The 12,137-nt window shown below is 37.6% G+C and overlaps 1 protein-coding gene across 1 annotated transcript in view; it reads left to right on the forward strand.

Annotated features, from left to right (window-relative positions):
• BMPR1A (bone morphogenetic protein receptor type 1A) overlaps positions 1–12,137 on the forward strand; it is a 44,926-nt gene that overhangs the window by 22,053 nt on the left and 10,736 nt on the right. Inside the window, exons 4-6 of the mRNA XM_027649401.1 lie at positions 8,547–8,706; positions 10,521–10,623; positions 11,884–11,983. Of these exons, the coding sequence (XP_027505202.1) occupies positions 8,547–8,706; positions 10,521–10,623; positions 11,884–11,983 (363 nt within the window). The remainder of the gene's footprint in view (positions 1–8,546; positions 8,707–10,520; positions 10,624–11,883; positions 11,984–12,137) is intronic.

Genomic DNA, 12,137 nt, shown 5'->3' on the forward strand with positions numbered 1-12,137 from the left:
ATTAAAATGGGGAGAGGAGGAAGCCTGGTAAGTACCCAAATGACAATCTTTCTGTTCTGTTTCTGGTGTGTATCTGCAATATTAGATTAAAGGATGTAGCAGAGCTGTCTCTTTCAAGACTATACTTGATCCATAGCTTGACAACTGATTTGAAGAGCAGACTTGCATCAACCTCTTCCCATGTGCTGGTATTTAAATGAATAGTGTCTCAGAGCACATATCTAAGCTTTTACAAGTCCTACCCCAAACACACATTCACAGCTAAGCTTTTATGGAGCAAAAGTCCTCTCTGCATCTGTGCAGTATTACACTTTAGCTAAAGGTATTTGAAACTGCTGTTCTTCCTTTTGAGTTTCCTGTGGGGTTTGCTCCAGGAGGCAGCTGTGAGCACACTGAGGGTTCTGTATTGTTTGGTACAGCCTGCGGACTTGTAAACGCTTTTCTTCCGAAACCGGACAGGTGTTTTTGCATAATTGCCAAGTTCCTTGTGCATTTTCATCTCTTTAACCTGCAGAGGCTAAGAGTAGTGTCACCAAGCTTCTAGACGTGCTCTAAGCACTGGTGTTTGGCTTCATTCAGTCTGTGTGTGTACACGTGCACACCTGTGTTCCAGGAGTGGGAAAGAACGTCGACCTTGGTTTGATACTTTGCCGTTGCAGCAAAGATTTCAAGGGTGAAAGCAACAAAACAAACATAAATCCAAGATTCTACTGTCTTCATCACATTAGTTAAGTTGAAAGAGGAAAATTCTCCAGACTGGTCCCTCATCCTGTTGTGGGCATGCAGTTTTTAATTTTCAAGAAGTAACCTGGTTTTTGGTGTAGTTGAAGTTTGTAGTACCGATTTGCAAATATTTGCAGATATCTCTAAGGTGCTTAGGTTGGTTATGGGCACACTCTAAAAGAAATTTTGGTGAGAAATTAGGAAAGAAACTTTTACTGTGAGTGTGGTTAAGTATTAGAACAGGCTGCCTGGGGAGGTTGTGCAACATTCATCCTTAGATACAGTTGGAATTTTACTGGAACGCCTGGTCTGACGTAGAAGTTGGTCCTGCTTTGACCAGGTGGTGGTACCAGGTGACTTCTAGATGTCTCTTCCACTCTGAAAGTCTCACACTGTTTTGCAGTGGAGCTTGTTCTACTTGTATTCAAGCGGTTTTGCTGCTTCTTGCAGCAGATACCAGCTTCTTCCCTTGTTCCCTTGAAGAGACTGGGAAAGATATGCTTTGTTCTTTTTGCTGAAGTCATGGTTACCCCTTTGCATTAGTCAATATTTAGCATTTTACTCATAGGCCTTAGCAACCGTTTTCCTCTTTAGATACAAATAGAAATAATATTACAAATATGCAGGTCTTCTAGTTACTTAAAATTAAATTACATTAACTCTTTCCATGACCATATTGATTAATAATGGTTTGGTAAATAACTTGTAATAAGTATTATAGCTAAATTAAGCTTAAAGACTGAAATTTTTTTTTCCAACTTCTGAAGAAGAAATTGCCTTATCTCAGAAATATTCCTGACTTTCAGATCAATACTGAGGGAATTCTGAAAGCCATGGAAAAGTTGAGCTTACTGAAACATTGTTGTTTCTTTGCAAGTTGCCTAAGGGCTTTTTTTCAGACACAAAATATGTTTGGTTTCCAAGGATGGTGAGTAAAAAACAGTCAGGTCTCTCTGCTTGTCCCTCGATTCATGGAGGAAAGAATTAAGTTGATAGTCACGAAGTATTTGAAATTTTTTTTAGGAAAGAGACAGTCTAAAGTGAAAAGTCTTGAAGAAGTGGAAAAATAGTTTCAACAAGAAAAATATATGTGGGATGTTGCAAAAATGCATCATAAAGTAGCTGGCAGAGGTGGAGAAGATTCATTATGAGGAATTGAAGAGAATTTGTGTGATTTACAGGAAGAGGAAGGAAAAGCAGAGAAAGTAGAAACACCCAGTGTCTGTGCTTTGAGTATCTGGCACACAACTTAATGCTTTGCTTCCTTGCTTTTTTTGGAAGCTTCTTCAGAATGGTAGGAATTTCAGGGCTTACCAAGACCTGAGAGAATGATAATAGCAAGTGTGTCTGTAAACGTGCAGATTCCTTAGCAGGTAACTTGAAAAAGCAAGTGGCTGCATGTGTTGATTAATGTCAAAATATTCTTACAATAACAGCAGAAAACAGAGGCAATTCCATGACATTATTGGTGAACAGCTGCAATTTCTCAGGTCATTACTACAGAGCAGGGGGAGCAGTGGTTACCCTTTGGATTTTATCTTCTTTGTAGCTTACGGGACTTCTTCACTTATGTTGAGAAATGGTCAGCAATAAGCCTGGTTTGCAGATGGCTGTACTTAATAACAACCTTTTCAATTAAAACATTTTTGTGTTTCTTTCCTTGCTGTGGAGGGCCTTTGCAATATCTTTAAATCTGTGACTTGCTCTGCATCTTCACCCACCTATTTTTGCTGATCTAAGGCAAGAGATTACGGCTTCAGTTGCAGTTGAGGACTGCAGCAAACAGGCTTTTGTCCTCCCCCTAGTGCAAGTTTTTTGTTCAGAGAACCAGTTTTACTTCTGAGTAAAGTGCTTTCTTCATTGTTACGAAGAAACACTTGCTGATCAGGTATGCACTGATGAGTATACCTGATCAATATATGTAACAGAACAGCAAAGTGCTTAACACATGCTTGTTCTTGTAGATTTTGTGCTGTGTTGCTGGCAGTTTACTTTATTTGTGGTTCATCATACCTTCATGTATTCTTCAGAGACGCTGCAGAAGACCAGTGTTATAATCCTTATAAATTAGTTGACTAAAAATGCATTAATAGTGTTCGATATGTATGAAGGTTTATTAAAAGTTAAATTTAAAAATAATTAGTGTCAATATTAAATATTAAAATGGCCTTGAAGTTGCCACTGTTCTTCAGGGAAGTGGAAAAAAAATCTGTTGAGGTTTGATTTCACTGCTCTAATTACTTTTATTCAGATATTTGAGATAGATAAAATTAATACGTTTTAAAACCTTTATGCATTTTCTTAATTTCAGGTGAAATAGGTACTGAATTCAAATATATAAACTAATCTGAAATAAAATATTCTAAAATCTGTAGAATGGAAGTTAGAGTTTGTCAGTAGCTGATTCATTACTTGAAGACAGTATAGTTCTGTTTACTGGTGATTTCCCCAATTAATGACTGCATCTGTCTTTAAAATATGGATAGTGAACATGTATTCTTCAATATTTGTCTAATTAAAGTTCTTCTAAGGGATTATTAAAAGTTGATCTATTGCTTTATTATAATTTCACGTTTAAGTGTCTTTATTCTTTAAAAGTCCATTTAATTTAAATTAGAATGCAGTGTACTTTTTTTTTAAAGTAAAATACACAACATTTTCATGTTTCTGGCTTTTATACTTAATGCATAAGAACAGAGCAGTTGTCTTCAGAAGTGGCTTTTTTGGGGAGGAGAAGTGGGAACAGAGGCTGGGGATTGCTGGTTGGGAAGGTAAGGAGGCAGGGGCTGCCTGTCTGTGTTGAGCACTGGTGTAGCTCCTGGGAGAGCTGGAGGGAAGGAGAGAGATTTTAAACAAGTAGTCTGGGAACGTGCTGTGATTTTTGGGAACCAGTTCTGCTGGAGGAGCTACCTCTAACACGCCTGGTCTTTGGAGATCACAGCCTTGATATATAAAAAAGTACTATAGGGAGAATTATGGTTAAAATGCAAGACACAGAGCTCATAGAAGCATTTAAGATACTTTCTTTGCACTCATACAGTTTTTCTGATTTTTTTTTTTTTTATTATTTTGTCTTTTAAGGGCATGTACTAGTATTGTACTTAATCCGTGTCAGTTGTACCAAGGTTTAACTCACACAGCAGAACAAGTTAAATCATTATGGAAACTTGTGATAGGTAAATATGGAGTGGATAATTTTGCAGTGTAACTTAAAACTACCAGATAAAATTTTTAAGATATGTCCTTTTTCATAAGGAAGGCGTATCTGACATAAAGAGTGTTGGTCCAAGTTCCGTCTTTGAGAAGGGCCCAGTGTGGGTGAGCCCTGAGCTGGCCCCAGCAAGCAGCAATAGCACCAGCAGGAGGTCAGGTGAAAGTGGTCTTCTGGCATTCTTATTTAAATGTTGGATTTCTTGGAGTTTGCAAGCATAGATCGGAATAACTACAAAGAAATGCCACTCGTCCTGTAGTTCCGCTGGGATAAATCCCTTTTAAGGATCGTGTACTCTGGAATAGAAATGTTTTTGTGGGCAACATCTCTTATCACAAATTCAGAAAGCTATCGAACAACTTGGCTGCTATTGGCCACGGTGCAGCTGTATGTGTGGAGGAAGAGGGGATACAGTTAAGTAACAAACTGTAGGCATAATTTAGCTTTTGTATTTGTCTTCATTTACTGCTGTCTCCGAATTTATTAATAGAGCTGGGGGGTTTTTTTGGGTTACACAAATCTTTTCTTAGATCAGAAGACTTAATGAAATTATACATGTATCTTGGCATTGACTTGCAACCAGGTTAGCTCAGCTTTTAGTGGTTAGTAACACCTCAGTGTCACGCACAGAATGTTTTAGAGACTTATCCACATTAATATTTGTGTTTGAAGCCATGCTTTCAAGTAGACTTAGATTTCTTAACTAGTGGAATTTTTAATATCCTGTGCTCCTTTGAAACACATTTTATAGTCTAACTTATTTTCTGTGATTGGAAGAGGTAGTGCTTTGAATAATTTATATTTTTGATCAGGGGCTGGATATGATACATCGGCAGGCATTGTCCTATTTTAACAACTTATTAACTTTTTTAAAAATTGTATTTATATTTTTAAAATAAAGTTTAACAGAAAGCCATTTAAATGTCATCCTGTCTTTAGCAGTTGTTCACACTTCTAGAAGTCTGCAAGGTATGCAGTATGTATGGTGGGGCAGAACAAATGATGAAATGGGAACTTAAAGTCCCATCAGCTTTTTCCTCATCATTGTCTTACACTGTATCTATGTGAGGAGAATGTTCCAACTCACTGTCCCTCTGATATTTTGTTGAGTGTTGTAAGTTTTTGAAACGTGGTAAAATACACATTACAGAGCAGTTTGTATGGTCAGAATTCTATGATACACTGTAGTGTATCATTCTCACAAGGCTGGACAAACAGGCTGCAAGTGGTCCAGGATCTTGAACAAGTCCTCCAGTGTGTGATAGTTCATTTGTTGCTAATGTATATTATTTTGCCCCACCAGCCCTGTACAGTTTACAAGAGGAGGGTAGGAGATAGTGGAGAAAGAAGCTTTGCTGGGTCTGAGGTCTCTAAGTACTGTATTTTAAGGCAAACTTTTTTTCTTTTGAAGCTGTTAATGCACAGCTCTTACACTTTTGAGATTTGTGTATGTGTATTTCTTAGCTGTACTGCGCAGTGACAGCTGCATGTGTCATTGAAAAGAAGACATTAATTATATCATCAAGTAATGTAGTGTCACAAGATCTCTAAAATGTGATCCTCCCTTCCACTGTCCTGCTCCCAGGAGGAAGATAAAGCAGTGTGTATGTTTGAGAGCTGGAGGAGCTCTGAGGGTGTGGAGATGATGAGAGCAAGAAGGTGCAAGAGATTCAGGTGGTTCTTGAAGCCAAATGTTGTTTAGGCTTATGCTTAGTTCACTCTTGTTCATTTACCCAGTATCTATTAACCAGGAAAACAGCGATGAAGCATCCTGTGACTCCAGGACCTTCGACTGCCCTCTTAATACCTCAAGTGCATGGAAGCCAAGTCTTCCCACATTTGACTCCCTTCCCCATGCCTAGCAACTTTAGGATGGACACTAATCTGTCTGGAAGTGCCGAGGATGAATTTTAGTACTGCAGTAAAGGGTACAGTAAGGGATAATATATAGGTGGAGGTAATTAAAAACTGCTTTCTGAAGTGATCCCAAGCATACTCAGTATTTTCCTTTTTACTTCTTTCTCTGGATGCTCAAACTCCTGTCTAATAAGAATTTTCTTTACAGTCTTGGAAAGTAAGGATGCATGAGTCAAGTGATGTCCCCCCCTCTCCATCCCTTGTGCAGTTCAGGTATTACCTGTAAGATGAAAGCAGGCTACTATGGAGTATTTTTTCACACTATGAAAACAGTAGTCTGACAATAAAATTATAGTCTGTTCTTGCTTTGAATAAAAATCTTTGCCTATAGAAACTCTGCAAAAGACAAAGATGCTGGTTCTTTGAAAATACACTTATCTATTTTGGATTTTATTTGGTATGTGCTGTTCATAGATCTTGTAATGCAATTCATCCTAATAAATGAAAAGGGAAAATGTAGTTCATCTCAGCTTTAGTATAAAAGGTTGATATACCTGTAGTCATGCTTCAGTGTTAGTTTACAAAGAGTAATACTGCTTTAAAAGATGCTAGACCTGCATAAAAATGTTGTTCTGTTTGTTCTGAGCCAGAAGAAACCATGCTTTAAAGCTTCCTTGATTTCTTTTCTAGCAAATTTTAAAAAATTGCAGTCAGTGATCAGGGTAGGAAGGTGGATGAGTGACTGATGAGACATAGATTGTAAAACATTCAGACTTCTAACATGTGGAATGTCCCTGAAGGTAAGGGGGCTTTATAACATTAACTGGGAAAGATACCTTAGTCAATCAAGAAAATGAAGAAGAAAAAAAGACAATATTTGCACATATGCAGTGGCTTTTCCTTTAAATATTAAGTAGAATTACCTGTTCTCTGAGCAGGTAAGGATCTCTTAAATGTGAATATGAGATGTTGTGTAACATCTGTAGCATGGATTAAAACGAGCTTTCAGTTTATGCTGGGAAGAAATGTGTAGAAAGAGAGAGGGGACGGGTAGAGGAGCTATTTCAGTTATGCAGAATTTCTTTGGTTAAATCAGAAATACCTACTGCACAGGTAAACTCAGTTATTATGGCACCGGACCTTGTTTCCTGTTAACAGTTCTGTACATATCAGGACTGTTGAACTACAGCATTAGTGAAGTACTGTTTGAAAACCACATTTCAAATAACACATGGCTAAATGATTTGAGAGTTTAGATAGATGGTGTTGTACTTTCTTAGAGTATTCTCTTAGCTGTATCCAAAAAAAAGCACAGTTTCATTACCTGGCTGAACCAGGACTGTGCACTAGGTGAGCTGCATTAACCAGATAAGGAAATCTGCAAATGTGCTATTTTCAGAACAATAAGATCAAATTTCACGAATATTTAATCTCACATTTGTCTGAATGATAATGCACAGGGTTTTAATCAAGTTTTTCTGCACATCTTTCAAGCAAGGTACAACAGGAGACTGATGTTCTCATCACTCTAAAGCCAGGGTTTGGTTGGTTTGACAGGAAGTCACAAGAATCTGTTGCAAGAGGCTGTGTTTTCTGGTCAGTTTTTGGTGGTTTTTTTTTCCTTAGATAAATTGAGATTTTTATTGTGACTAAATTATTTTTGAGAAGTATTGAGGGTAATAACTGAATTTGTAAAAGCTTCTGTTGGTCCTAACTGGTGTTTTCTTACTTTGCACACTGAGCCTCACACAGACATTTGCTGTAAACTGTATCTGAGCAGGTGATAGTTTGTTCACAGCTCTTCTGTCTGTATTTGGTTCATACTTTGAGGACTTGGAGCCAACAATCCTGTCAAGTGGTGGACAGAAAGCAATTTTCTGTTGGTAAAATCAGGTATGATAAAGCTGGAGGAGATGGGTGAAGATGTTCTCATCTCATATGGTGATACAAAGCATATTCCGAAGGGGGCAGATTATGTTCCTAAATTTTTTTTTCCGGATGTTCTTCACTAAGAAGAAAAGAGGTGGATGTTTTCTTCTGAATGCCTACATTCACAAAAGCATATTAATAATGTGAACAGGGACAAATGATGCTTAACTCTCCTACTGTTGAGAAACTGAGGGCTACTTGGAACATAATGTAGCCCTATTTCTATTCTGTGAAAGCTCGCCTGTATGGATGTTCCTGTCATTTACCAAAATTTAATTTGCAAACAAGATTTACTTTAGCTGTGTTTTGAAGTACTAATGCATACAGAGATCAAAAAAACCCAAGAGATTTTGGAGTTATTACTGCTCTTCTGTGAGACTCTGAATCCATAAAAAATTACTTCAGTTCAGAAAATTAGAAAATTGCGTATTAAGTACGTTCAGTCATGCATGAAATTATTCTTGTTGTGGTTATCAAGCAGTCAGCATTTTGGTTTTCTAAATACATGAATGAGAAAGGCTTTCTTCAGAAAATTCTAACCAGTTACATCACTACTTTTCTGCCCCACCTTAAAAAGGGAAAGTATCTTTCTGTTCAGATTTATTAGAGTTGGAAAATCTGCTGTTAAGGTAAAAAAATATTTGAGGTAGGTATTTCTAGAATAAAATTATTAACTCAAATTTCTGCCATAATCTTGGGAGAGGAAGTTCTTGTGTCTTGCATAGTTCAATTATTTATTAATATAATTATCCTGTTGTCGTGTTTTGCCTGTAAAAGTCTTGAACCAGAGAGATGCAAAAATACTTCATTTTTTTTTAATGTGCAGGTCAAAATCTAGACATGCTTCATGGCACAGGAATGAAGACAAATTCTGACCAAAAGAAACAAGCAAATGGAGTCACACTTGCTCCAGAGGACACCTTACCTTTTCTGAAGTGCTACTGCTCGGGACATTGTCCGGATGATGCTATTAATAACACATGCATGTGAGTATTGCATTGAGGCTTAGAAAGGCTCTTTGAAAAGGCTCATTTTGGCTTTGGAGAGAGCAAGCTTCCCTCTGGAGAGCTGACCAAGGTTCTCTCAGGTGATTTGACCATAACTGATTTGACACTCACTGGTTCTGTGAAGAGCCAAGTGTTAAAACCCATGGTCATCTGTATGTAAACAATACAGTTTTCACCATAACTTAGAACCGTTTGCAACCGGCAACTTCATCCCCAGCAACTGCTTTCAAGGACTGAGTAAGTAGTATTTTATAATTGGGTGAGTATTAAGTGTCCCAAACCTAAGCCTTCTGATACCACTACTGGTTTGCTTATTTTTTCACCTAGACAACATAGGCATGTACTGAGAATTCTTGTTATGTGTTCATTAGTTATCACCTGTGAAGGAAAGGCAGGGGGAAAAAAAGAAAAGCCTGTGAACATGTAGGGACAGGAGGGAAGTGTTATCTTTGACAGGCATAAGGGTCCTAACAGACTCATGCACTTGATTATATGCTTGCTTAAGGTGTTTTTCCTATCATAAAATACCTTTGGTTTCTCTTCATTTGCAGTTCATGCTTAAGGCCCTTCTGTTTTCTGCAGTAGGAATTAATATACATAGTAGAAAACATGTTACTTGCTGCAGTAATTGGAGTCTTCACTTTAACACATAGTATTCAGCCTCTCTACAGCTGTCACTTGGCAGATAAGGCAGTTTTTATGGAACCCAAGGAGGTAGAATAAACACTACTGTCTTTTTAAATGTAAACACAGGTAATATCTTACAGACATAGTTTTGCACCAAGAAAATGTTGTAGTATTTTGTTTTCAAATCCTTTGGTATTTATTTATTGGTTTTTATTGCCCTCTAGTGTGTGCAGTCACTATAGGCCTTACTAATTTTTGTCTGAACTGGTGACTGTATAGGTCATTGTGCTGATAATAAAGCTGTTAGTTAATGACACTTCAATGCAGTGTCCATATGCAGGGTATTTTATGGCATTTTGCTTCCCAAATTTGCATCTCTTTACATTCATTTAAATAGATTGTAGTAAAAACAAAATTATTTCTAGATTTGTTTTCCTTAGTAAGGGAATGAATGAAGTTTGATTTACTCAAATCTTACTTTTACAGGCATTGAAATCACAGACCTAGCATTGCAATTTGGTTTGGGATTCCTTACAAATATTGTTGACATTTTCAGGTAGTATAGAAGTCAAAGCAGTTGTATAATGAGATAGTGAGGAATTTAAGGGTCTTTTTTTTTTTTTTAAATGTAATTAATTTGTTACTGTCAGTTTTAGAAAGTGGATTTGGTGGTTTGTTTGCTTGTTTTGCCCTAAAGGCTGAATATTTGAGAGAGCTTATGTGAAAAAGGCTGGCTAAGCTGTAGATCTTGAAACAGCCACCACACACATACTGGGACTTCTCTTTGAGAGTTTATCATTGTACTTTCAAAACAGACATGAGTGAATTTCTTTTTAACCTATACAATTGTGTTAGTAAGCTTTTTTTAGTCTGCTTTTCCATCCCCTCAGTTGTTCCTGAACTGGGTGTCTGTGGTTGGATATGAGCAGTCTTGAAGAGGGGTGAGGAAGCAGAAAACAGAGTATTGGTGAGAAGGCCTCCCTCTATGTGCTGTTTGAGATTCCTGTGGGGGTCTTTTGTTCTCAAACTGGATGGTAGCCACTGTGTTAAAGAAGAATTTTTCTAGATGTTTTCTTTCTAATATTCTTAATGGGTTCATGGTCAACTAATGCTGCATATTAAATTACAAACATGGTGGTAAAGCACAAGTGATATGTTTATTCCAGAACTAATGGGCATTGCTTTGCTATCATTGAGGAAGATGAACATGGAGAACCCACGCTTGCTTCTGGCTGCATGAAGTATGAAGGTTCAGACTTCCAGTGCAAGGTAAAAAAATGAGATACCATTAAAATTTAAGATCTCCATGGAGCTTATGTAGGGAAACTGCATAAGCAGTTTAAATTTCTGTAGTTACAACTGCAGTTGTAGAATTTTGCATGTTGCCATTTACCACTGAGAAGAATAGGACCAAACAGTCATGAAGGAGTAGTGGCAGGAAGGACACTTGATGGTGCTCAAGCAAAGATTGGAATAGAATCTTAGCTTGTTGGAGTTCTCTTTAGGAGAAGCTCTTTGAAAGATAGTAAAAAGTGTTTTTATAAATACATCAACAACAAAAATAGGACCAAGGAAAATCTCCATCCTTTGTTGGATGCAGAAGGGAAAATTGTAACCAAGGATGAGGAAAAGGCTGAGGTATTTAATGCCTTCTTTGCCTCAACCATCAACAGTAAGACTGGTTATCCTCAGGGCAGCCAGCCCCTTGAGCTGGTAGGCAGGGATGGGGAGCAGAATAGAGCCCCTGCAATCCTGGAGGAAGTGGTGACCTGCTGTCAATGGGGCCTGATGGGATTCATCCGAGAGTACTGAGGTGGAAGCAGAGCTCATCCAGCCACTCCTCCTGCCCACCTCAGTGCTATCACTGTTCTGGATAATTTTAAATTTTAAAATCCTTATGCCTTGAGTTTCTATATAACACAGTTGTCATAGCACTGCTTTTTGGAAGCACTTTTGACTTCGTTTATTGCTATGAGTGTTCAGTGTTACAGCAAATCAGACCTGAGGTGTCATGATGACCTCCTGAAACTGTTCTTATTTGAATATTAGTGCCTTAATTTCAGTTTAATTTTCATGCCCCTACATCTTTTATATGGTGGTCTGAAGATGTTTTTAAAGCAAACAATGCTGCTATGATGAGTACAAGAGAAAAGCATCTAAAGCGATTGGGGTGTGTCTTCAGAGCAGTATTTATTTAACATATTATTAACTGGTTTTGACTAACCTTAAAAAATTTAAAATTAATGAAATAGCAGCTTAAGTAGAAACCATGTATTTTTGTTCACAAAGTAGAAAAAGTCCTGTGAAATGTAAAAAAAAAAAAAATAAAAATCTAATGTATGCACTCCTAGAGATTATATGATGCCTGTCTGCCACTGTGAAGTGATCCTCGTATATTAAACGGTGTGGTTGAAGTGTTTTTTGAATCAAATAGCTTTGGCTTCTGTCCATGCTGTGTTGTAGCCATAGCACCACCTGGCCATGTTTTATCTTCAGAATATGAACATTTATTCGATTCTCCTTGAACAGGACTCGCCCAAAGCACAGTTGCGTCGGACGATCGAGTGCTGCCGTACTGATTTCTGCAATCAGGATTTACAACCAACCTTACCACCTCTTGACAGCACAGGTAAGCAACTCCTGTGTGTTAACACTGCTACTAATAAATGCTCTCTGTGTAGATTCTGTTCTTCCTAATCAACAGCTAAACATGAGAAAATGTAATTATAGTATTCCACAGATCTGCTTTTTCTGGACTAAGTAGTTTTTCTGTGAAGCTCTGT

The sequence above is a fragment of the Corapipo altera genome, unplaced genomic scaffold (genome assembly GCF_003945725.1).
Source record: "Corapipo altera isolate COAL_440 unplaced genomic scaffold, ASM394572v1 53, whole genome shotgun sequence".
NCBI lineage: Eukaryota > Metazoa > Chordata > Aves > Passeriformes > Pipridae > Corapipo > Corapipo altera.